Below are 26,636 nucleotides of genomic sequence, written 5' to 3' on the forward strand. Positions count from 1 at the left end.
GGCAGGCGGACTCTCCACCACTGCGCCTCCAGGGAAGCCCGGGTGTTCTCTTTTTGATGTCCTCTCTGTTGTCCCAAATAATGGAGAGGAGTTGATCTGAACGGGGTGAGGCAGCATGGTGTGCCCACACGGACCTCAGTTCAGAGGACTCGCTCGAGTTGCAGATCCACTTCTTAGAGGCTGTGTGCTCTTATGTCAGTCCTTTAAGTTCTCTGAGCTCTCAGTACGGGTAATCATGCTTCCCTTCCCTGGGTCCTGTTACTGCAGGACTAATGTATTAAGGCAGAGTAGCCCAGCCTTGCCTAGAGCGGAAGCTGACAGCGTACAGTGCTCCCCCCGTGTGTCTCGCTGGCTCTCCCGACAGCCCCGCAGCTTCGGTAGGTCTCCTCACTCAGAGGATGACAACTTCTGTGAGGTGAGTTGACAGAGACTTTATGACTAACCCAGGATTAGCTACATAGCTGGTAAATGGTGGAGCTGCAACTCGAACCCAGGGGCCAGTGGAGGTTGGGATGAGGGCAGGGGGCTGGGGAAGGGGTTGACCAGTGTAGAAGCAGGACCCCATGTAACGCAGGTGGAGAAGGGAGGTTCTCCAAAGCAAGCTGGAGATGATATTCCTAAAGTTGGGGAGTAGATGCTGAACAAGGAAACAGCAGGTGTCCACTGTACCTTTACCCAGAGAGTGCTGTGTCTGGCATGTGTCGTTCAAGCCCATGGTGAGTTCCTTTTCAGATTCCAGTAACTGGGCTTCTCACTCTACCCAGCTGTCCTCCTGGGCCCACAGCCCAGTACTGACTCCATACCAGGACTCGTTACCTAATCTCCCATCCAGGGCACCGGCCTCTTTATCGGCTTTGTGGGGCCCACAGCGCTTCTCGGGTGTGCTGTGTGCCACCGCACAGGGAAATCAGGTTACCTCCTGGTTGTAAGCTAACAGGCCTGCTCCTGGTTCAGTGGGTCTCCTGTGGAAGGCCCCACAGAGGCCCCGTCGTGCATTATTAGCCACTCCTTGATCCTTCCTGGCAGCTGCCCCTGGCAGCATGGCCTTTCAGGTGTGTGCTGGGAGCTTTCCCAAGCCTGGCTGACTTTTCTCTCTTTTTCCACTTTGTTGAGAAGATGGTCCAGCTTGAGTCCTGCTTGCCCTATTGGGGAGGCACAGGGGGGTTGCTGAATGGATAGAGAAACAGTCGTGTTCTTACTCTTTGCTCAGGCCTTTCTCTGTGAGTTCTGATCAGGGAAACATTCCAGCAAAGCCAAGACTGAGGACCCCCTGCCCACATTCCATGCACCCCACACGTGGGGCCTCTCGGAGTGCTTTGTCTTTGTCTGGGAAAGATTATTCTCCCTCCTTTTCTCCCTGCCTGCCTGTGGCCGCCCCTGTCCTTCCTCCCCACAACGTTCTGACTTTCAGATGCATCTCTTTCTTTCTTGACTTGCCAGGGACTGATGTGTGTTCTCAGGGATCTCCTCAGCCTGGGTTGGCAAGTCTTAAGAAATGCCTGATTTCCCTGTTGGCATCTTTGGACTTCTGGCCAAGAACCATTCCATTAAATTGACCGAACCAGGGAGAGACCAGAGACTGCTGGCCGTTGGCTCCTGTGTTCTCCTCCACTCCAAGTGCCTTCCCCTTCTGGTGTCGAGCGAGTGGAGGGCCTTGCACAAGCCACGGCTAGCTCGGGACCCACGTCATCCGAGCTCAGGTTGGGAGGGTGGTCCCGGAGCAGGAGCCCCTGGTATCCATACGGTGGTCGGAGCCTCAGACCTGAGTACAGCAGGACGGCCCTGCTTGGCTCTTCCACTGGCACCGTTGCTTGGGATGAACACTGGGATCGGTGAACTCAACACTGGCAGCTGGATTTGTGTACAGTCCCCCAGCCCCCTCCTCCATACACGCGCGTTATTCATCATGTACTGAGTCAGGGTGCAGTGCCAGGTACCTGGAGAGGAAACAAACAAACGAGCAGATGGAAAAAACATGACCCCTAACCTCGAGGGACAAATCTAAGAGCTAAAGAGAAGGGCTGAGGCTCATGGATGCTTATATTCCAAGAGGCTCTGTTGATCTGTGAAGCCAGAATCCCCACCCTCCACTCCCCCCAGTACCTTATTAAAGCCAGACCTCGTTGCCAGTTATGCCTCATATTTCCCTCCTCTGGGAATTTGAACATAATGCCATTTCCCCTTCAATGAGGGAAACATGTCCGAGGGTAATTTGAATGATTAGCCTAATCTGCAGGAAGGCTGCACGTGGAATTAAGTTAAGCATGTTTGTGCCGAGCAGCCTTGTCTGTCAGGCCACTTAAAGGTGCCTCGGTGGTTTATACCCTTAACAGAAGCTGAGGGTTCAGGAAGGACCATTGGCTTTTATTACTGTCTTAAATGAAAGCTTATTTTTTAAATTTGACAAGGGCCTCCAAGAGGTTTCTTTATAGATACCATGTGTGGGGTGTGTTTTTACCCCAACTCAGAACATTGCCAGGGCTTTGTTCTCAGGGCAGCGGTGGAACGAGGTGACCCAGGTGACCCAGGAAACTGGTTCAGGTGGAGATTCGTCAGGTTGGCGGCTGCTGTGCTTTGAGTGGAGCCCAGAGGGTTCTGAGAACTCGGGCCTCCCGCGTCCTTGAGTCGGAAGGGGAGGTCCGGGTGCGCCTGTGAAGTTCCAAGCCCTTTGTGCCAGCTCCCTTGTGCGTTGCACTGGGGTGGGGGGTATTGTTGAGTCTCATGTGAGGACAGCTTCAGTGACCCCCACTGGTGTCAGGTGGAGGTGGCAGGACTCGATGCGTAGCCTGAGGAATTAGAGAGTGAGGACCAGACTTGTTAAAGCAAATGTAGCAAAAATATTAACTTCTGAATTATTTCATCTTATAAACAAGTATTCACTCTTTTGAATTTACATTCTTTTGTGCTCTGAGATGGACTCAGGAACAGATCTGCTAGCTGGTGTATTAGTAAAAGGACTAAAAGGTGCAGGAAACATGAAAACAGGTTTATTTCAGTAATTCATATTTTTTACTCTCTCTTTTTTTTTTTTTGCTAGATTTGTCTTCAGCGAAGCGGAAATTTGCAGATTCCTTAAATGAATTTAAGTTTCAGTGCATAGGAGATGCAGAAACAGATGATGAAATGTGCATAGGTAAGTCATAACCACATGTAAGAGTTTAAAAAGTTCACTGTGTGCCACAGCTTTCAATGTCCTCCCTGAGTCTTTCCCCTGGAATAGGGAGTATGTAAGTGTTGTAAATTAAGAAGTCAGTATTAAGAGTGGAGCGGGCAGGGTTGAGTGAAGGTCAGGGCCCGGGGCTCTCCAGGGCTTCTCCTCAGAGCCCTGGGATTGCAGTGGCTCTCACCCTGCGGCCTGCAGGAGAAAGCGGGAAGGTTCGCTGTGGGGCTCCTATCTCCGCCCTCTGTTAGCGTTCTGCTTCTGGCTGGCTCTGCAACGTTCTTCCCCCAACCACAGTACTTTAGAATTAGAGCAAAAGCAGGACATGGGTAGATGGGAGAAGAGTTAGATCAGAGGTTGCAGGTGATGGCTCATGGGCTGAGGTCCTAATGCAGCCATGTTTCCTTGGGCACTCATTTTTTTAAATTGAATTACCATGTAAGTTGAATTTATGTAAAGTTCCAGTTTTCTAGCTTCTTTGAAAATTGGGGAGCCTGAGCAGCCGGCCCCTCATTCTGTCCTGGCAACAGTTGGCTAGAGCTATGTAGCTGTCGCTGCCTTCGGATGGGGAGAGGAGCTCCGTATCTGGGTCACGGCCCCGCCTCTCCCGTGCAATTTTCCTTAACAAGAGGCTGAGAGCGGAGGTTACCATTTGTTAGCTTGCTGCGCCGTGTCGCTCTTCACCATCCCCTGTCCATCTTCTGAGGGCAACACTGAGCACAGAGGATTTGCAATGTCAAGACACCTGTCTTTGTCAGGGCCTAGTCATTGCACCTTATTCTTCCATTGGGCATCTTGGTGGACTCCATTAAGTGAGCAAGAGTTGAGCAAGTTACATTGAATTAAGTCACCAAATGCTTATGGATTCCCTGTTAGCATGCAGAAAATCAGGATCTGGGGATGAGCAGAGGGAATTGGGAGACAGCTGAGAGCAGTGAAAACGTATCTTTGTTGTAACTCCTGAATATATAGATGTTTTTCCCAGCATTACATGAATGTCTGGAATATCCTTAGGGCTATTGTATGCAGTGCTTATTGCCTTTGGAATAATCCCTGCGAAAGAGACTGTCCACATCTGACTGCTGTGCTGCCAGCTGTGTTGCAATAATAAGGGGCTTGAGGACTCAGAGAGGAGGAACCCAAGGAAAAGCCAGAGATGTGGCTTCCAATGCCAGCAGTGTTGTTTGTTTAGCTCTGGTGCAAAGAAAAGGTTGGGTTCTGACGCAACCCCACAACAAAGGTTGAGGAGGTCAAATCCTGGGCAGGAAATCCTTGAACTCCAAAGAGGAACTCTGCCCGGTCCAGCCTGGAGCCTGGGAGCTGGCCAGCATCCCATCAGTCCTGGGTTCTCTCAGGAACAGGCAGGTCTTTTCCTTGAAGGAAACCCTTCCCTAGCTAGAGTGCCCGGTGGATTATCCTGCATTTCTGGGTCATCCTTAGTGGTTAATGATGAAAAGATAAGGGGAGCCTTGGGAAGAGTTGTCTTTAGGTCTCTGCATATGCCAAGGGATTTCAGTCCATAACACAATAGCTGTATCTGGAAGGGTTCCCAAGGGCCTGTCACTCTACTTCCACCTCATGGCCCCTTTCTCTTTTTCAGCAAGGTCTCTGCAGGAGTTTGCCACTGTCCTCAGGAATCTTGAAGATGAACGGATACGGATGGTGAGTATGGCTGGGCTGCCCTTGGTCCTGGACAGTGCGGTCACATCGAGGGAACACAGGATTTGTTGTCAGAAGAACAGGGTTTGAGTCCAGGCCCTGCCACTTGAGTGCTCTGGGCTCATGAGCAAGCCTCATCTTCTCATCCTTGCTGGGTTTGAAACCTTTTGTAAATATTTAAAGGATTACCCTGGATAACTTAGAACCACATTGTTGTCCTACTACAGGTTCACTATAAGGTGTATATATAAAGTATATGACTTAAGGTGGATCTTTTGAATTATTTAACTTTGGGGAGCTTGAGATTCCTTACTGGCAGAATGGGAATGAAGGTGCCCTACCCTGCTCCCCTCCTTCTCACCTTATTAAACCCATCCAAGAGCTTTCCTTCACTTTCAGTTCCAGGGTACCTAACACAGTGCCTGCCATGTTGGTAGGCATCCAATCAAGGGGTACTTAGTAAATGATGGGAACCATAAGAAGTTCTTCAAAGAGAGGCAGTGTGCAAATTCAAGAATCAAACACTGATCTCCAGGTTCTTAAGAGAGGTCTTCTGTACAAGGCTTTATTCTGATGTGGTCCAGCATTTCACAGATGAGGGATTTTGGCTCCACAGGAAGCTCTTTTCGGCCTCCCTCTTATTCCTAAGACATCAGGAATGAAGCTGCATGCTGATTTGTCGCCAGGTGGGCTTGTCTCTAGGCAGCAGTGCTCCAGAGGCCCAGGGAAGAGTCATCAATGAGGATTTTTCTTCTCTTCCCATACTAACAGCCAGTGGTTTCAGGACTAAGTCTACTGTGTTAGTCTGCTCGGGTTGCCGTAACAAAATTCCATAGACTGGGTGGCTTAAACAACAAACATTTATTTTTCACAGTTGTGGAGACTGAGTAGTCCAAAATCAAGTTGCTGGCTGATTTGGTTCCTGGTGAGGGCCCTCTTCCTGGCTTGCAGACAGCCACCTCTTTGCTGTTTTCTCCCAGGGCAGAGAAAGTGTTGAGGAAACTGTCCTGTCTCTTACAAGGTCACTAATCCCATCATGAGGATTCTCTCCTCATGACCTATAATTATCTCCAAAGGCTCCATCTCCAAATATCAATACTATCACATTGAGGGTGTTAAAAGATAAACTGAGGCATGTTTAATTTTTAAGTGTATTTAAACAAAAATTGATTCAACTTGGGCAGAACCAACCCGGAAGTGGTTAGGAGCACTCCATCAACAGGAGGTAGGGCAAAGACTTTTATATAGCAGATGTGGAAACAAAGCAAGGAAATTATTTGATTGGCTCTAGCTTAAGCGGTTGCCTTATTTGGGAAAGTCTAGTTGTTTGTGATTGGTTTCAGTTTCTTAGATTTCAGTTTCTTAACCTTGAGGTTTTGGTTTGCTTATGTAGGCTGCTAAGCCATTAGAGTCACCTCAATCTAATGGCCTCCTTCTTTAATTGAACAGGGGTTAGGGCTTCAATATTTGAATTTTGGAGGGGATGCAGTTCAGTTCACAGCCTCCACCAAGACATGTAGCCATGCATTTTCTACTTTAACCCTCATGATGACTCTGAAGTGGGACCTTTATCATCACCGTTGTCCAGATGAAGATACCAAGGTTTACAGCTGTTAAGTAACATGCCCAAGATCACACAGTTTAATAAGTAGCACAGCCTGGATTCAAACCCAAGTGCGTGTGATACCAAAGAAGCTGGCATTTCTTTAAAACTCTAACGAGAGCAGAAGCCTCTCACTTTATGCTCTGCAGAGAGAGACACTATTTGCCTTGATTGCTCACTGCTGAGTGCTTGAACCAGAATTAGGAGGGCGGCGGCGGCAGCAGCAGCAGCAGGGATGGTAGTGGGTGGAGGCAGAGGAAGGCTTGTGTGTTTGTGCACGTGCTAGTGCCTTAGAAAGGGAAGTGATTCTTTTGAGTCTGATTCTTGGCAGAGTTATTATTTGGGGGTGGAGGGTATGGTGAGCAAATCACGATGAATACCCTGCACATTGCTAAGGTCTGGGGTAAGGGAACAATGACTGGATTATACTTTCCAGCTTGCCTCTGCAATTTTATTATTAATGTCAGTGAATCTAGTTTCTGCTGTCTGCGTCTGAGTATCTGGCCATCGCAAGCCCCTTCCTTACGTCCTCACCCTGTGACAGCTTCATCATCAATTCAGCTTAGCCTAGCAAAGCTGTACCTTCTTTGGGAAGCCTTCCCTGACTCCCCAAATGGAATATTTGGCCATCCTTTGTGTTTTCTGAATGTCTAGTTCATGCCTCTGATTCTGCATGTACCACACTGTGTCCTGATAGTCACTGCACGTGTTTGTGTCCCATAGGAAATATGAGTTCTTGAAGGGCAGAGAATGGACTGCTGTGCCTTGAATATCAGCACAGTGCTTGGAACTGAGTGGAAATTACATAGTCATAGAATCTTAGACCCAGACAGACCTTATTCCTCACCGTGTGCAGTCCCTCATTTGACAGCTAAGAAAAGTGAGGTCTCCTGAAGGCTGATAGCGTGCTGTAGCAGGACTGGGACAAGGACTTGGGTGTCCTGATTCCCAGGTGGGAAGTTAGGGCTTTTGTATATTTAGCATCTAGTTAGGGCTGGATTCTTGCCCATGGGTGTCCACTGGAACAACCTGGGGAGTTTAAAAAACACTGATGCCTGGATCGAAGTACAGAGATTCTGATTTATTGGTCTGGAGTGTGGCCTGGACATCAGGAATTTTAAAAGCTCCCCAGGTGAGCCTAACCTTCGGCTAATGTTGAGAACCAATGGGCCTCAACCTCAAAGTGGCCTCAAAGTGGCTCAGAGCTCCATTGTGAGTTTCAGAGACTTACACTTGATTTGTGGGAAAGACTGAAATAAGTGAGCCAATAAAGCAACATCAAATGACAATAAAAATCAAACAAGTTAAATAACATTGCAACACTCTAGAGTTAAAATGCTCTCTTTTAAAATAAGTGCTCTCAAAATTGAAGAAAAGGCAAGTGGCAATAAATTTGGAGACCTGCCACCTTCTACCCCTCACATCGTCTAGTTAGTTCTTTGCTGTTTCCATCTATGGCTTCTGGCATTTACTCTGTTGGTTTCATTGCAATGGATAGGCATGTGATTTAGAAAAATAATGCTTTGTTGCGATGAGATTCCTGAAATAATTAGTTGAGTGACGAGTGAGCAATGAATGACTTAAAAGGAAAGATTGTAAAATATTGTGCTGTCTTAGAAAAGACCATAGAATCTTAGAGCTGGAACAATCCACCCCACTCATTTTGCAGATGAGGAAATTAGAGCCCAGAGAGGTTAAATGTTTTGCCTGTGGTCACACAGTTGGCAGCCAATCAAGAAATCATTCTTTCATTTAGTCATTGAAAAATGTTTGAGTGCTCCTTTGTTTCAGAACTCTTCTGTGTTTTGGGGATGGTGGCGGACAAGTGAACATTCACAAGAGAGTGGCATGTGTGTGTGTGCCTGTGTGTGCATGCATGTGCGCGTCTTGTAATGCTGAACCAGAAAACTTCAGCTGGCTTACATCTTCTGAAGAAAACACTTGGTGGGGTAGTGGGAAGTTTCTCTGGATTGCATTGGTGGTCAGAGAAGGCCTCTCTAAAGAGGTGACCTTTAAGCTGAAACCTGAATTACAATAAGTAATGAGTTGTGCACACAACTATTTGGGGACAAAGCATCTGAGGGAACAGCCAAATGCAAAGGCTCAGAAGTGGGGCAGGTTTGGCCCATTTGAGGTGCGTTCGGGTGACCGTTTAGTTGAGGGCAGGACCTGAGGGGGTGAGCGCAGTGAGATGAAGTTGAAAAGCAGCCAGTGGCCAGGAGGCACAAGCGTCCTGATCCCCCTCCAGAACTGGTAGGGCTACACAGAATCAGGCTTGGGTGGTTTTCATGCCACCAAAAGTGGAGGTTTTTTTGGGGGGAGGGTTAACCTAGACTCAGTGTTGACCTACTTTAAATATATCTACTTAAATATAACTTGGCTGAATGAGCATTTACAAGAAGATGTCACCTGAAGCTTGAAATTTAGACCCTACTCTGCCACCAGTTCCACTCTGCCGTCAGTGTGGTTGCTTACGTTTTTAGAGGTCCTCATTTTTATTTTTAAATAATCTATCTTACTCATGCACAGGAAGAATGTGTTTTGAACCGATGACTAGATTTTGATTTGGCATGCTGTTGGGTCAGGTGTAAGGAAGAGGTGACACGTGCACCATTGTGCTTACTGAGATCTTATACTGAAGCATGGGGAGGCCTTTTGTGCCAGGACTGCTGTGGTTCTTTACTGACCCTGCTTCTCTGTCCCCCTCCCCGACCCCTCTGCTTTTCCTCTCCAGATTGAGAATGCCAGTGAAGTGCTCATCACTCCCTTGGAGAAATTTCGAAAGGAGCAGATTGGGGCTGCCAAGGTGAGAATTTCGCAAGCCTTGTTCTTGGATTTTAGGGCAGGAGGTCTGGAAAACACACCACCTTCTTCAGAAGATCTAAGCCCACCATTTTCAGGGAATCCTGGGCGAATAAGCTTAAAGCCCAGCTCATCTGTTCTTCACAAGTGTCTGAAGTAAGACTGAGAGGTCAACCCCAGAGCTGTCATTCTAGTGTTTTGACATCTAATCGTGTTGTGCTAGTTCATAAATCATCCAAAGGAAGAAACCACACCTCCTTTGTGTGAGTAGATACCTGTGTGTTTGGACACCATGGAATTGTATTGTTTGTGGAGGTCCAGGACTGGAGCCTAGGACAGGGGTTGCAGATAGGCCCCTGTGGGCAAGGGGACCCTCTTCTTAGCCCACTTTAGCTGTGTATGAAAAGGAGCCCTCTGTCATTAGACCTTTACATTTTTTTCAAGAGAAACTGAAAAGTTAAAGGGTTTTATATGAAATTTCCTGGCTTTCAAAAAATGTTGGCAAATAATTTAAAAATATATATTACACATTGTGCAAATCAAAAAGCGGGACTGCTTCAACCCAGAGGTCACCATTTGTTATAGCTGACCTGGAGGGACTATAGCTGAAAGTTGGCTGACTCTAACCTGTTACTGAAAGATTGAGAAGGGAATTTTATTCATTTTTTAAAGGTGGATTCTCTGGGGTCCCCTGCCCTGTGATAAATGACTAGACAACCCTAGCGAGATTGACCTTCAGTAGAGTGTTAGAGACCACCTGCAGGCAAGATGTTTTCATTGGAATCAATGAAAGCAAAAAGATTTTCAAGATTTTCTTCCAGTTTTTTTTTTTTTTTTTTTCTGGAGCTGTGAGTCATTTGGCCGCAGTCCCTTGTGCCACCTGCAGGGGGTTTTGGGCAACATCACCCTCTTACTTGTGGAGAAGGTGTGGATTTTACTCAGTTGTGAAATGGCCTTGAGAGATGCCTGCCTGTAGGTGGGAAAAACACAGCTGAAGTGTAACAAAGTGGGCTCTCCCCTCAGCCCCCAACTAAGTGCATGTGCTTTCTAAAGATGAATATGATTAGGAAGTGACAGAGATGTTCGGTTCAGTCAGGGTTATTCAGAGGGAGGAATGGCCCTAGTTTGAAGGAGGGACCATGGCCAAGATTCTTCTTCCACTGTTACAGCACTTCCCTACCAATTTTACAGTTTTCATTTATGAAGATATTGGAGCTCATTGGTCTTCTATCAGAGGTTAAGGGATGTATAATTTAAAGGAAGTCTTATTCCACTAAGATTTTGTCCGAGACTTGGAAACAAGCCCAGGGATGGATGGGAAAATGCCGAGTGCCCCTCCCTGAGTTCTCAGACCCAAGGAGCACCGTCTCTTTCGTGGCCTTGGGGCCTGTGCTTTCCCCTCCCGCAAACACACAGTGGCTCTGGAGGTTCCGAAGAGCTTGGAGGCAGAGGCGGAGCAGACCCATTCACTGAGTTATCTTTCCAGAAGTCACTTCTCCGGTAGGCGTCTCCTGACGCCTCTCACTCCAGCCTCTTCCTTGGGCGGCGTGGGGGTTACCATAGTTACCACGGAGGAAGAGCAGAAGGCTCAGTGGGTTCCTTTGGGGTTAGTATCAGTGATCCGAGTGACAGGAGCAGGTACTTTGCTGGGGGCTGTAGATGGTGAGAAACACGAGAATTAAAAAATTTATATGAAACAGTCACTCACCAAAACATGTTTCCCCTCACACACATTGTCTTCTCTCATTCCTGTTGAAGAATGAGGTGATGACGTTGGGGATGATTTCTCATCCCTCCCCCTTCGTTATTTTTTTTTTTCCAGTCTACCTGTTCCTCTTCCCCACCCCCCATCCGCGTACATGTATATCACAGTATTACGTGTGCTTAAGAGAACACAGAGAAACAACCCCTCTACTAGGCCATCTAGGGAGCAGACTCAGGAATACCTCAAAGACCTTACTTCTGAAGTCTGCCCGTGTGATGCTAAAATTACCCTTCCTCCTCCTCCCAGGTCTGGTGTGCTTCGGTTGCTATAACAACCTGTTGCTACTTGCAGGAAGCAGAAGTTAGAGTTCTGGGGGTGAAGGCTGCATGTGAGGAGCATTCTTGTGCTAATGTGGCTGCTCTGGGGTAGGGCGGACCCTGGGGCTTGGCTTAGCTGTGGCCCTGCTTTTCTTTTTTTTTCTTTTTTTTTTGTGGTACGCAGGCCTCTCACTGTTGTGGCCTCTCCCGTTGCGGAGCACAGGCTCCGGACGCGCAGGCTCAGTGGCCACGGCTCACGGGCTCAGCCGCTCCGCGGCATGTGGGATCCTCCCAGACCGGGGCACGAACCCGCGTCCCCTGCATCGGCAGGCGGACTCTCAACCACTGCGCCACCAGGGAAGCCCTGGCCCTGCTTTTAGATTTCTGAGTTTGGGGGAGTTTATTTTTCCTGCAGCTGAAGCTGGGCTCTCCAGTGAAAGTAGAATAGACATCAGAGAGAGTGGCTAAAAGTGGGACTGCTTGAGTCCAAATCCCACTTGTGCCACTTGCATGTAAACGTGGAGAGGTTACTGACCTTCTCCACACGTTTCCTGAGCTGAGAAATGGGGATACTGAGAGTGCTTGCCTTACAGAGTTATTATGAGGAAGAAATGAGTGAACTCCTATAAAGTGCCGCTCAGAACACTGTCATAAAATCTATTAACTATTCTATTCGATACACACAGTTCATTCACAAAAAACAGGGGAGAGCCTGCTGTGTGCCCGGCACCATGCGCCACACTGCTGTTCGATGCAGGTAAATGCAGATGTGGTCACTATGCTCATGGTGTGCAGGGAGAAAGGCACTGGACAGAATGATATGAATAAGCGTGTGACTGCAAGTTGTGGTGGGTGCTGTGATGGGTTGCCTTCATGGACGTGGAACTTGGAAAGCAAGTGGTGTCCTAATGAGGAGGTGGGGTTAGATGATGGACTACATCGTTGCCGCCACCAGTATGACTGCCACCAGTATCATCAGCACTGAATTCTATCGAGCACTTTCCATGTGCCAGGCACTCTACCAAGCACTGGATATGGTTTATCTCATTTAGTCCTGACAGTCCTGTGATGGGATGAGTGTTCCTATGCTTTTTTTTTTTTTTTTTTTTTTTTTTTTGCGGTACGCGGGCCTCTCACTGCTGTGGCCTCTCCCGTTGCGGAGCACAGGCTCCAGACGCGCAGGCTCAGTGGCCGTGGCTCACGGGCCTAGCCGCTCCGTGGCATGTGGGATCCTCCCGGACCGGGGCACGAACCCATGTCCCCTGCATTGGCAGGCGGACTCTCAACCACTGCGCCACCCCAGGGAAGCCCCTTATGCTTTTTTTGTTAGACAGTCTCTGAGCTGAAAGGGGAGACTTGGACCATTATTTCGTCTAGTCATCCTCAGTTTATAGATGAGGGAACTGAGTCCCAGAGGGGCAGTGGTTTGTATGGAGTTGGGAATAATTTCCAGGATCCTAACTCTGTGCTGGATCCATTTCACCACCCACCGTGGACTCCCTGGAAGGGGAACACCATCTCCGTACCTGAGTGACTGAGTCTTACCACCCTCCTGTCTTAAGAACATGATCTCAATCCTAGAGGAGTTATTCCCCCAAAGGTCGAGTTGCCAGAAAGTCACAGAATGCCAGTGACTTATGTTGCTGAGCCCTTTCTCACCTCTGGCCCTCTGGACTGTGTTGGCGCAGGGTTCTCTTTTGGGGGTTGTCGACGAGGCTGGTGGAGTGCCTGTGCGAGCATCAGTCAGAGTTGGAACCCCAGCTCAAAGTTGCTGACTTCCATGAAGGAAAAGCGTTGCTTGAGTCAAGTGTCTTGCCTGTACCTCTCCTTGTTTGTAGGAGTAATATCTCCTCCAGCTTTGTCTTCACATGCTTCTGCATGTTGGTTTGTGTATGTAAAACTTTCAAGCAAAATTCAGATTTGTAGAAATGGATACATACCAGCTCAAATGGGTATATGATGATTCTGCCCACTCTGTGAGGCTTAGAGTCTTGCCATTGACCAGATAAATGGTGCTGTTCAGAGCTTCCGGTGACGGCTTCTTGGTAATGCCTCCATGCTTAGGCCCAGTGTGTTCTTCCCAGAGCATCTGCACTTACCAGTCTGGAAGGCTCCACTCTGCCCCTCACGAGGTGAGCAGGTCTTGGATCATACCTCCCCTCTGCAGTGAGGCCTCTCTGGAGCACTTCTCTGCAAGAATCTCTGCAACTGAACCCTGTTTGTTTCCTTTGTGGCACCTGCAGCGGTCTGGAATCAGGCTGTTTGTTTACTGGTTAATTGTGTTTCTCCTTCTGCTGGAACAGTCCCACCACGAGGGTGGGGCCGTTTCTGCCTTGTCTTGTAGTATATTTCCAGTGCCTGAAGGATCCTAACACAGAGTGCTTGCTTGTTATTATCGTCATTAAATGAAGAGGTGTATCTGAGCTTCCTTATCTGGCTGCAAATTTTTTTCTCCTCTTGTAAGCCTTGGAGTTGCAGAAAAATATCTGCTGTGGGCTCCATGTGAGTCAAAAGCCGGAATGATGCACCCAGTTAGTACATTTGATCCTGTTTACCAGGCCATGGTAGACCTTCTTTCAGGCCCCTTGCCCGCCATCCCCACTGAAATGTGGAGGGAAGAGAGACCGCCTATGACAGTGTTTCCAGGTGTGGCTGAGAATGTGGACTTGGAGGCAGCTTGTCCTGGGCTCTGACTCCAGCTCTGTCACTCTCTGTGACTTTTTACAGAAGTTAACATCCCGCATCTAAGTTTTCTTATCTGTAAATTAGGGAATAAAAATAGAACTTAAGTGACTTTGGGGGAGCAGGGATTATTCTGTGTAACACGATATATATATTACTTTGAAAGCAGTAATATAGGATAATAAACATTTCCCAAATGGAGGGAAAAAAAATCACCCATTATCCCATTTTCTTAACTCAAGTATTTTCACTGAAGTATCTTCCCATCTAATGTTTGTCTGCAGGTAGACACATTCTCTGTAGGATGCACCGAGTTTGTATCATGCTAGCCTTCCTAGTTATGTTTATTGGATGCCCCATACTTTAATTATCTCAAATTCTATTCTTGGGCAGCAGTGTTGCTGTTGCTTTCTTTTTTCTTTTTGCTATTATAAATGGTGCCACAGTGAACATATTTGGGAAGATAATGTCCTCTTTGTTTTGAATTATTCCTCAGCTTAAAGACCCCTATGTGATATTATTGCATCAAGGAATATTTAGGTCTCCAAATTAAGACATACTTCGTGAACACAGTTAAAGCTGGATCTACTCTTAGTCTAGACTTGTCCCATTTAAGGTGTAAGTAGATCTTCCTGTTTGGGGATTAGCTTCACAGGTAACTTCCCTTCTTCCTTTGGCTTTGAACATCCTTGTGAGTTAGAAACTAGAGATTTCTGTTTTACAACTGAAATTTCTAGAAGGTGGAATCCTGGCTCTGCCACTCTGAAATACTGGTATTTACCTCATTTCTGGCATAGTAGTGGCGCCTCTGTGACAGACCCTCAAAACGGTTGGGCTGTTTGTTGATGGGTGGTTGCTTGCTTTCATGGCATTATTAGAAGAGTAGGAGCTGGGTGGTCTGCCACTGTTCTGGGTCTGAGGGAATGATGAAGCCATGAAGATGAGCAAGGAAGAGTTTGACCCAGGTTGCTTTCCTTCCTGCAGCATTTTACTCTTTTTCTCCTTTCCTCTTTTTTTTTTTTTTTTTGCCAGGAAGCCAAAAAGAAGTATGACAAGGAGACAGAGAAGTATTGTGGCATCTTAGAAAAACACTTGAATTTGTCTTCCAAAAAGAAAGAATCTCAGCTTCAGGAGGTAAGAAACTTTACTAGTGTCTAAATAAAGTGTTAAAATCTTTCCATGGTGCTGTGAATATGTTCTGGTCACTCTCTGCTGGAGCTTCATTCTGATCCCGCATTCCACGCTTGCTGCCCACATTGCCTTTGTCCCTTCCCGATGCAGCCACGCTGTACGGCTGTCCCGCCTGTCCACAGCAAGAAACATGCAGCTGGTCAAGATCACCCTGATCACTAGACTGTGCTTCTTCCTTTCAAACTGAGATCTGTTTTCCTGTTTCTCTCACCCTTGACCTTGATTCTGTACTCTCTTACCCTGCCTTTTGACCTCCTCCTTACATCACTGATTTGAAATGTTAGCATCTGAAACACTTTGGTCATCCTTCCTTAATGTGAAATGAAAAAAAAATTATTCCAACCAGTACTTGACATTAGTCTTTTTTTTTTTAAGCAGTATTTTATTGTCTCATGTATTTTGTGCTTAGGTAACTTTGTTTCAAAAAAGTAAATTCTCTGGTCTGCCCCTGTTTTTTTTGGATTTGCATGGGGTCTTTTTTAAGAGTAGTTCTCTTGGAAAGAAAAGTCAGATTTGTGGTCTTGGAGCTGTGACCATTTTTACTTAGTTCATGGAGATTTGCATGACGAGGGGGTTTATGTTTTGGGGAGACAGGACAGTTTGCTAGTGGAACTCCAAACTTGGCTACATGAATATCATCTTATTTAGCTCTTAACAATTTGCTTGAACTGTCTCAGGTGTGTGCTAAAGCGAGGCTATGGCTTCCAAGCTAGCACTCATTCTTCAGTTTCCTTTCTTTTTGAGCAAATTCCTTGCCAGTACTTCTGTTCATATGAAGATGGTAGGGTCAAAGGTTGAAAGATGAGGATTACTCAGGAGATGGTGGAGTCTAGGATTTGTTACACACCCTCAGTTAGGAAGTGTTGTGCTCAGAACTCTTTCTTTGAAATGAGTGTTTGAATCAGTTGTTTGAGTGATGGATACAGACTTAGCAACAGGAAGTGTTTATAGTGGGCTTTGCAGATCAGTTCTTGGCCAACCAACCAGCAGCAGTTGTATTTGGGGTGAGCTGTAGGAAGTAAGAAACTGCTGACCTTTCCTTGAAGATCTTTTGCTTGAGTTAGGGAGAAAGAAGCCAACGCAGAGGAAGAGATTCTTGAAGTAGCAAAGCTGCTCGGGTAAATCTTGTCAAATGTGATTGAGAAGGTTAAGGAAATGCTGATTTTCATTGGATGATACATAAAAGGCTATTCCCAACTCTACATGGGTCTATGGGCACTACGAGATACCCAAGGATATGTGAATTGTCCGTGATAAATACGTAATTCTATTTAGGATCTGTCCTGATCGATTATCATTCTTCTAACATCATTTGGCATTTAGGGTTTGGAAACGATAGGGAAAGGCATTTTGGCTGGAGCTCACAATCACCAGATCTGGCTAACTCTGTAGTTCCTAAGCAGTTAGGTGACCATGCACCACGAGTGCAAGTATTCACAGCTGAGAGAATATGTGATTGTTCTGGCACCTACTGGTACTGGGAGGCCCGCAGTAGTTATCCTACCTGCATGGCTTCCCCAGAGTGAGGCTGCTTCTCCTCCCGGTCTGCTTTCTCCATGCCTGGCTCCTGGTGAGTTGATCTGGAATGAGTCCCACATTTTCTTTTAGGGTTGTGCCAATAGCATCTCCCCCTGAGATAGCAATATGGGGACCAGAACACTAGACTGGCAGAGATACCTTCTTTTCAAGGCTTGCTCTGCTATGTAGTTGACTGTGTGACCTGGGACAAGTACTTGGTCTCTCTGAGCTCTAGTTCCTTTGTAAAATACTCATAAAATACCTGTCCTGCCTACTTCATGTATGAGAAGGTAAATTACAGCTGCTACACAAATATAAAGTATTATCCCCATAACTGGCCTATTCCTCACCCTCCCCTGCTCCCAAATTGGATGGCATTCTTACTGGCTGCCTTAGTCTGTTCAGGCTGCTATAAGAGAATACCCTAGACTGGGAGGCTTATAAACAACAGAAATTTGTTTCTGACAGTTCTGGATATTGGGAAGTCCAGGATCAAGGCACTGGCATATTTGGTATCTGGTGAGGCCTGCTTCCCAGTTCGTAGATGGCTGTCTTCTAGCTGTCTCCTCACATGGCAGAAAGGGTGAGGGAGCCCCCTTGGCCTCTTTTTTAAGGACTCTATCCTCATGACCTAATCACCTCCCAAGGGCCCCACCCAAATGCGGCTGTCACACTGGGGATTAGGTTTCATCATACGAACATAAGGGTGAGGTGGGCAAACATTCTGTCTGCAGCACTGTCAGTATTTATCTTAGTGGAAACTTTTTCATTATGCTTTTTTGTTACAATCCTTGTCTTTTACCCATTCACACTTCCTAAATACTTTGAAGGCAAGGAGTGGGCTGCAGGTCTTTCTTGCAAGTCCTGGTCTGTTCTTAAGCATTGCTTTTTATACCTAAGCTGAACTAAATTGAATAAAAAAATCTCATAATAATAACAATAATAATGATAATATTTTTACTAACAACAACAACAATAATAGCTGCCAGTGTTTATTGAATGCATATTTGTGTACCAGGCACCATGTTAAGCACTTTATGTGGAATCTGCTCAAATCCTCCTAACCACCCTATGAAGTACAGATGGATTCCCTCTCTTTTACATAGGAGGAGACTGAGGCTCAAAGATGTTTAAATAGCCTGCCTATAGCTAGTCAGCAAGGATTTGAACCTTGGCTCCTGACTCTGGAGCCGTTTCCCTTAACCCAGTAAGCTCTTCTCTGGCCATCTTGTGGGGAAGGATGTTGCTGGGCTGCCTGCCAGCCATTGTTATTCAATGCGAGTGTCAAGCTAAGGGAATTGGAGAGAGGGAGGGACCTTGGTGTTTCTCTGGTTAAACCTCTTAGAATTTCGTATTGCAGGACCTGAGTTCCTTGCAGAGGTCACGTGATTTACTCAAGGTCTTCCAGCTATTTCGTGATGATTTTCCTTACATTTATTAAAAGATCAACTTTTAACAATATTATGAATCACCTACTACACATTTAACGAAAGCTACTTCCTTTGATGGTCCAGAATTATTCCCTGATTGCAGGCCTGAATGAATACTTGTAAATTCTAGCCCATCCTGGACCTCTGGCGGCTGAAATGACTGGGCAGCGATGTGGAGTGACACTGCCATCTAGTGGATGACTTTTTAAAAGTCAGTGTTTTCTTCAGTGGCTCAGAAGCTGGCTTCAAAGATAATAAGTCATTGCTTGGACAAATTATTTCTTGGACACTTCTGTGAAAGTCCGTTCAGGAGTTGGGTGTGTTGTGGGGAGTGAAATGAATGATCGGAACCTACAGTCTAGGAGAATTTTTCTTTTCCAAGAAGCACGGAATGGTTGGTGTGTCTTGGACAAGCTGGTAGATTGACAGCTTCTTAAGTAACAGGGCAGGGGAACTGCCTGCCCTGGGGTTGGAATCCGGCTTCTGATTCCATCACAAGAGGAGCTAGGATGTGGTGAATTCTATGGCCCAGATGAGAGAGGCATTGGCAGGAGCAACCTACCATTCCACTTGGGATTTCATCTTCCTTTTCCTTTGGAAATGCATTCTGTTATGCTTTTCTTCTCAGTGCTGGGCCACATAGAGATCAATTCATTTATTCCTCAAGCATCAGTTGCATGTTTGCTGTGGGCCAGGCCCTGTTCTGGGATCTGGAATGGAAAAGTGAGGCAAGGCCTTTACTGTTATCGACTTTATATTCTAATAGGCAATACATGAAAAGAGAGAGAAATAAGTAAGAATTTCATGTAGTGATAAGGAAATAAATTGGGAGATGGGATAGAGACTCCCCGGGGTAACATACCTAAAATAATGTCATTGCAGACTTCTCTAAAGAGGTGACATTTGAATTGAGACCAGAAGGAAGAGAAAGAGCAAGCTGGGTGAAAAGCTAGGACAGTGTTCTTTAAATTGTGAGTGTGTCATAAGATCTGAGTTACTGGGTCATGACATAGAGTAGTCTAGAATAGAGTGAAAAATATGAAAGTGTGTTGCACCTAATTATAAATGTTTGTTCATTGGGTCATAATGTAAAAGGTATTTCTTACTGTGCATTAAAGTTTAAAAAATTGAATATTTATCTAGGGGAAGAGGTTTTCAGGCAGAAGGAACAGCAAGTGCAAAGATTGCATGGCAAGAAAGTTTGGAGTGTCGGAGGATAGCTAGGAGCCCCAGCTGGAGCTCAGTGGGAGAGGGGGAGGGAAGGAGGGCTGGGCCGGTTCCTCAGGGTCTTCAGACCATGGGAGAGGCCAGGGGGAGGTGTTGAAGGAGTTGTGAGAACAGCTGATGGAGATTTTAGGAAAGGTATTCTGGCTGCTGGGAGGAGGCTGGATTGTGGGAGCAGAGAAAGAAAGCAGGGAGGCCAGTGAGGAGAGGGTTGGAACCGCCCAGAGAAGATGTGGCTGGCTTAGGGTAGGAGCAGGGATTACAGCCCATCTGCTCAGATGTCCCTGGTGATAACCCCCAGTGTGCACAGAACACTTCCTGGTTTTCAAATGTCCACATCTTTTAGCTCATTTTGTCTTTGAAACAGCTCTACTCAGAGCAAGGGCAGATCATAGCATCTCCAGCCTTCAGGTGTGGGGAAGAGACCCGGAGAGGATAAGTGACTGGAGCGGGTCCCACCGGCTAGAAAATGATAGAACTGCAACTCCCACCCAGGTTGTTGCTCTCCTGGCTCTCTCACTGATGCTGGGCTCTGGTCTTCTTCTCAGAGGACTTTGCTCCTGGCTCCTCCAGCCCTACCTAACTTGCAGCTTTTCCGAATGACTTTTATTTCTGTTGTGTCTCACTTGGCAAGCCCAAGCAGGGAGGATGTATCAGGGGTGTGGGGGAGGTCTGGGAAATAGATGCGTCCCTAGGTGTAAGTGTGTTGGATTTGCACTATGAGAAATGAAGGACTACAGGGACTTACGGGCCTTAGCCGGCAGGAGCCCAGGTGGAAGGTGTGTCAGGCACTGGTCCACTGGCTACACCTGGCAGGGGGCGTGGTGCAAGCACTTTCTGAAACCCGGTCTCCAAATAAAGCTCTGTCAGTGCTCAGACATCAGCTCTCCTGCTTGGAGGCTTAGGTGATGCCCCCAGGCGTAGCCCTTCATTTTGGTTTTGTGCAGCTGTTACTTAGGGGACTGCCTTCTGCATAGTAGTATGGAAGTTGCCCCGCGAGGAAGTTGCTTGCAGGAGATTTGAATGGAGTCTTTTGGATTGTTTCATGGCACCTTGTGCTTTTCCAGAGTTTGTCATTTTCTTTTTATTTACATGATTATTTAATTATCTCTTTTCCTCATTATGCTGTAAACTCCATGAATGAATGAATGATTTGCCAACTCCTTAATATGTCAGGTTAGCAATACCATATTTGGTATAATGAAGTAAAAGGTCTGTCCCAGGGCTTCCCTGGTGGCGCAGTGGTTGGGAGTCCGCCTGCCGATGCGGGGGGTGCGGGTTCGTGCCCCGGTCCGGGAGGATCCTGCGTGCCGTGGAGCGGCTGGGCCCGTGGGCCGTGGCTGCTGGGCCTGCGCATCCGGAGCCTGTGCTCCACAACGGGAGAGGCCACAGCGGTGAGAGGCCCGCGTACCACAAAAAAAAAAAAAAAAAGGTCTGTCCCAGTTTTGTTCTGCAGGAATCTTGACAAAGGAACACCGAAAGAAATACTCCTTTGGGGGCTTTGTCTTTGTAACGTATGTTATCGAATGACATACTTCATTTCTAAAGAAAATAGTGGAAAGGGTAAGAGCTTTATAGTGATAGTTGAGGTACTTCCTAGCACAGCATCTTGCTACTCCACACATGCTCATTTTTTCCCCTGGGTTCTGGATCCTAGATCAGCGGCTTAATTGTAGCCAGGTGTGGGCCTTTACAGCCCACACACCTGCACAGAGAGGGAGGTGAGGTTCCGAGGCAGCAATGTAATTACTCTTCTAGGGGTAAACTAATAGTTCATCCTTGTCCAAAGAAGGTATGTACGATGTGTGAAAATGTTCTTTTCTGAGGTCCCCTGCCCCCATCGGCTTGTTTTGTTCATTTAGAAGGATGGGAGGAGGATGGCCCTGCATGTTTTCTTTTTCTCTTTAAAAATCTGTCTTCCACGGAACCTAGGTCGGCCCTAGGGTGTGGAGAGGTGGTAGAGTCTGATGGTTTAGGAATGTGCAGGGGTGTTGGAGGCAGATCAGCCAGGACAGAAATCCCAGCTCTGCCTTGTACCAACTATGTCAGGTTCCTTAATGTTAGCAGATTTCATTTACTTCCTGTAAATTAGGGGTAAGGATATCTTTTTTTTTTTTTGATTTTTTTTTTTTTTTTTTGTGGTGTGCGGGCCTCTCACTGTTGTGGCCTCTCCCATTGCGGAGCACAGGCTCCAGACGCGCAGGCTCAGCGGCCATGGCTCACGGACCCAGCCGCTCTGTGGCATGTGGGATCCTCCTGGGGCATGAATCCGTGTCCCCTGCATCGGCAGGCGGACTCTCAACCACTGCGCCACCAGGGAAGCCCCAGTTAAGGTTTTTTTTTTTTTTTTTTTTTTTTTTTTGCGGTACGCGGCTCTCTCACTGCCGTGACCTTTCCCATTGCGGAGCACAGACTCCAGAAGCGCAGGCTCAGTGGCCATGGCTCACGGGCCCAGCCGCTCCGCGGCATGTGGAATCTTCCCGGACCGGGGCACGAACCCGCGTCTCCTGCAGGAGGACTCAGCCACTGTGCCACCAGGGAAGCCCCTAAAGATATTTTCTTTTTAGGAACTTAATGAGGGTTAAATAACTGAAAGTATAATGAGGATTGAATAAAATAATGATGTACAGCTTTATGGGCATGGTTCCTGGCACAAAATTAGCGCTAGGGTAACCATGATCATTGTTCTTAGTTCTGCTTCATGCTACTGGATTTGTTTTTAAAAACCATCTACAGAGATTTTTTTGCCTGCTTGCTGAATCCTCTCCTCAGATAGTGACCTGATTTTTCTCTGAAATTCCATCTTGTTTGTAGGCAGACAGCCAAGTGGACCTGGTCCGGCAGCATTTCTATGAAGTATCCCTGGAGTATGTCTTCAAGGTGCAAGAAGTCCAAGAGAGAAAGATGTTTGAGTTCGTGGAGCCTGTAAGTAGATGCTCAAGGTTTCATTGTGTACCCAGACTTTCACCCCCCCCGCCCTCATTCCAACTACCTAGATGATGAAATGCTCTAAGTTGTTAATGAAGAGATGGACCAGCCCTGATGCTGTGCCTTCTGCTAGTAACAGTGCTTGGTCAACTGGCTACCCTGGGTTCTTCCCAGTACAACCACAGACATGGGTGTAGAGCATTCAGCAATGGTTCCATCCTCTAGCTACCTTGCGTTTTGCTGGTTGGTTTCCAAGTCAAAGTAGGGGAGGGGAGGAGTTTCCATCTTGCCAAACAATAGTGATGACACCTTAACTTTCCTCCTTCCTCCCCCGCTTCTCTCCCTCAAATAACGCAAATGTAGCAGTAACCCAAGGAAACCATTCTCTTTTTGCCTCCTAAGTTCAAAGCCCCTCCTTATCCCAGTCATGCATTAAAAGATGCGATATAAAGCAATTTCTCACTCTAAGTTTGTTATAACCAAGCAGCGCAGAGATTGTTCTGAGTGAATCGTGATGGTATTTGGACTTGGACAGAATGTTCCAGTGGGCAAGAAGGGTTGCAATGTGGGGACACGTCTGGCTGTAGCTTAGGCCACCCCAGTGTGGTTGTGGTTTTGTGCAGATGTGGTATTGCTCTACCCCTCTGTGGCACTAGTGTTCAGAATCCATGGAAACACCAAATGAGCATGTGGGCCTCAATTGAAAACTCTTGCAGATCTTGAATTTTTCACCTGAATGCAACCTCTGATCTAGACCCAAGCCTGAGGTCTCTATACAAATGAGATTACCTACCTAGATTTAAGAAAGTGATTTTCTTAAGCAAATAACAAAACTATAAGGAACTGAAAGAAAATGACCACTCTTTTTGGTCGAGAATGTCTGTGCTCTGTTTCTAATTTATAAACTTTGGGGATGCTTTTTAGGCACGTAGACTTGCTGGTAGTTTCAAGACTCCATTTGGCCTTGGAATTTGTTGCGTCCATCTTTTACTTTGCTGGAGCTATTTTGATCTTGGGAGTCTACTTCCAGCCATGTCATCTGGCAGATTCTTCAAAGCTATTAATTACCTCAGTCTTATCTGAATAATGGAAACTTTAGAGCCAGCTTCCTTTCCAGCAATGATCTCTGCCAAGATCTCAGGTCAAAATCCACATCTTTCTGCAGGGTCTGTGAGATGGGGAAAGCCATCTGTCAGAGAAAGCAAGCTTGTTGATTTCCCTGCTTGGGGCCGAGAGGTGTTAAAACCAGCCATTCAATCACAGGTTGACTAAAAAAAAGTCTCATCTCTCTCGTGGCTGGAGCAGGAATTCAAACACTGTCATGAAGAATTAGCCTTTGGCCTTTTTACTTTTACTAGAATTTCTAGAGGAAAAAAAAACAGTGTGCTTCTCATAATCTTTACGTATACTTTGGTCGATATTATTCTATAAATACCTGATTTTGATGAGTTGCATTTTAATTGACCCATCCTATTTTTGAGTTGTTTTTTTGTGTGTCCATTTTGATGTCTCCATATAGTGAATCAGATATTGTATCTGTTAGCTTTTGCTGGCTAACAAATAACCATAAAACCGTATACAACAATAGACGTTTATTTCTTACGCATCTGTGGGGTTCATCCAGCCTAGGCTGGGCTCAGCTGTTTGACTCTGCTCATCTAGGTGGGCTTTCCTCTCCTCCTCCCCCACCGTCTCCTCCTCCTCCCTTTCTTCCTCCTCTTTTTTTTTTTTTTTAAAGAAATCTATAAGGATTTATCGTACTGTTTCCTGGCATGCTATTGTAGTATATCAGTGTCTTAGGTTTTTTGAGAGGCAGTGTAGCATCATCGTCAAGGGCTCTAGAACCAGACTGCCTGCATTTAAATCCCAGCTCAGCCATTTTCCAGCTACGCATTCTGGGGGAAGTTATTTTTTGAGCCTTAGTTTTCTCCTCTGTGAAATAGGTATAATAATACCACTTATCTTATAAAGATGTTAGGAGGATTACCTGAGTTTATCCAGGTAAGATGCTTAGAATAGAACTAACCTAAGTAACACCCAGTTATTATATAATTGCTTATTAGGACCCAGTTAGCAATTATTTTTTATTCTGAAGTAGAGGAATATATCAATTTTGGCCACCCAGGGTCTCCTCAAGTGAGCAAATGAGTCAAGTGCCAGTATTAACAGGGCCTACTTGGTTTAATATAGTCTTGGTAAATCTAAAAACATTTATTTTCTGAATAACATAGAAAATGCTGATGACCCAGCTGCTGTGTCTGAGGAGCTCACAGTCTCCCTGGGGAAGCAGTGTCTATGGTAAAGAGCTAGCCAAGGTAGCAAGCAGTTCAGTGCCAGCATGCATAGGATGGATGTACCAGAGGGATTTAAAAAGTAGAGAACCATTGTGGTTTGCAGATGTTTTTGAAGTCATAAAGTGAGGCACCTAAAGAGCTAATGAAAAAAAAGGTCTGGTCTCATGTTAGAGTGAAGAGAAAGTGGTAGGGGCTTGTCCTGAATTAAGTTAAATGAGTTGGCGGAGAGGTTGGATGTAGATATGTGACCTTCACTTTTCTATAGAAGTTCTTGTTTCTGAGCAAACCTGTCGATAGGCAGGTGAGTGGCTGGAGCTGTGGGTAGGGAGAAGAGAGTCACACAATGAAAAAGCTACTGACCAGATCACTGGTTCTCAAAGTCATAGAAATACAAATTCTCAGGCTCTACCCCACACCTGAAATTTGCAGGTAGGGCCCAGTCATCTATTTTTTTGTAAGCCTTCCAGGCAATTCTGCTGCACATTAAAGTTTAAGCCGCTGGCCTAGACTGTACAAAAGAAGAACGTGAAATAACAGTCGATGATATCAGCTGAAACTGTCATGTTCTGTGTGAGTAATAAGTGCTTTACCACATTATGTCATTCAATCCTTATATCATCTCTGAGGGTAGGTACTGTTTTTGTTTTCAGATAAAGAAATGGAAGCACATTTATTTACTTCTGCAAGGTCACACCTAGTAAATAGCAGAGCTGTAGTGGTCTGACTCTTAATCTCTATGAAACAGCATTTGACTACTTAAGGGCGGAAGGGAAACAAGCAAAAAAATCAATTGAACTAAATTGTTGGGGTGCCTGGTGTGGATATTCATGTGTTGAGTTGGTTGCGGTCAAGGGAGTCTTCCAACCATTCAAGGAACCTCCATGTACATCGACTATGTTCATCTGTTTCTTAGAAAGTAACTTCAAGTGCCAGAAGTTATTGACCTTCAGAAAAAGAAACAAAATTTTAGTATGCTAAGGAAGAAAAATCAGATTTCTGGGATCTAAACCGTATATTTTTGTGTGCCCTGGAAACCTTAATTTTCTTGTTGAGGTACTAAATGTTCTGGAGATGGGGATCGCAGATAATGACATAACTGACTTCTTGAAGGTGAAGCCATATTCTGTCTGTTCCCTGAGTTTTCATAATTGAAGGTTACCTACTGCCGCAGAGAGCTCACTCTCTACATTCGTCACGCTCCACAGCCTCTGAATTTCGCCTCCAGAGTATTTCTTGGTGCTGTGCCTTCCTGTCCTTTCTCACGGCTTCCGCCCCATTGCAGGTTGCCATTCTTTCGCTTTGGTCAGTGGCATCGCCCGTCCTGACCCTGTCAGCACAGTGCCTCTTCTGACACATCGGTCTGATTCTGTCCTTCTTGCTGAGCAGCCCCTGCCAGCAGGCCTGTGCTAATTAAGCCCATTACATAGATGATCTCAATCTCTACCATAATCCACTGCAGTAATAGGTTAAAGACAAGTTAAAGGGAGTTACCTGGCTTACCCAGCCCAGCTTTTCATCCCTTTACTGGCTGACCTTCTCTTCATCAGTGTGAATGAATGGTTCTTGGTAGCTGTATTCTTCTGCTAGGGAGGCTGTAACAAAGTACCACAAACTGGGTGCCTCAGAACAACAGAAATGTATTGTCTCATAGTTCTAGAGGCTAAAGGTCTGAGATCAAGGTCAGCATGGCCCTGCTGCCCCTGAAACCTGTCAGGAAAAATCCTTCCTTTCCTCTTCCTAGCTTCTGGTGGTTTCCTGGCAGTATCTGGCATTCCTTGTTTTATAGATGCATCACTTCAGTTCCTCATCTTCACAGGACTATCTTCTCTCTGTGTTTGTTACTGTGTCCAAATTTTCCCCCTTTCTAAGGACACCAGTCATTTTTGATTAGGGCCTAATGGATTCATTTTAACTTGATTATCTCTGTACAGACCCTATTTCCACATAAAATCACATTCTGAAATACCGGGGTTTAGGACTTCATATCTTTTGGGTTTGGGGGAAAAAATTCAACCCAAAACAGTAGCTCTATTCTATAAATGGAAAAAACTTAAATTTATCATGTAGTCCAGAATAATGTAACTATCATTAATAACGCAGTTACATTTTTGTTTATTATTTTT

General features: G+C 46.0%; 1 protein-coding gene across 3 annotated transcripts in view; it reads left to right on the plus strand.

The window, feature by feature from the left end:
• ARHGAP26 (Rho GTPase activating protein 26) overlaps positions 1 to 26,636 on the plus strand; it is a 483,661-nt gene that overhangs the window by 115,498 nt on the left and 341,527 nt on the right. For all 3 annotated transcript variants that reach the window (XR_014015710.1, XM_081232450.1, XM_081232451.1), the window contains exons 2-6: positions 3,038 to 3,133; positions 4,761 to 4,822; positions 9,157 to 9,228; positions 14,961 to 15,062; positions 22,106 to 22,216. Coding sequence is in view for 2 of the 3 variants with exons in the window: in XM_081232450.1 (XP_081088576.1) it covers positions 3,038 to 3,133; positions 4,761 to 4,822; positions 9,157 to 9,228; positions 14,961 to 15,062; positions 22,106 to 22,216 (443 nt within the window). In the remaining variant the exon portion in view is untranslated. The remainder of the gene's footprint in view (positions 1 to 3,037; positions 3,134 to 4,760; positions 4,823 to 9,156; positions 9,229 to 14,960; positions 15,063 to 22,105; positions 22,217 to 26,636) is intronic.

The sequence above is a fragment of the Mesoplodon bidens genome (genome assembly GCF_964165515.1).
Source record: "Mesoplodon bidens genome assembly, chromosome: 4".
NCBI classification, from domain to species: domain Eukaryota; kingdom Metazoa; phylum Chordata; class Mammalia; order Artiodactyla; family Ziphiidae; genus Mesoplodon; species Mesoplodon bidens.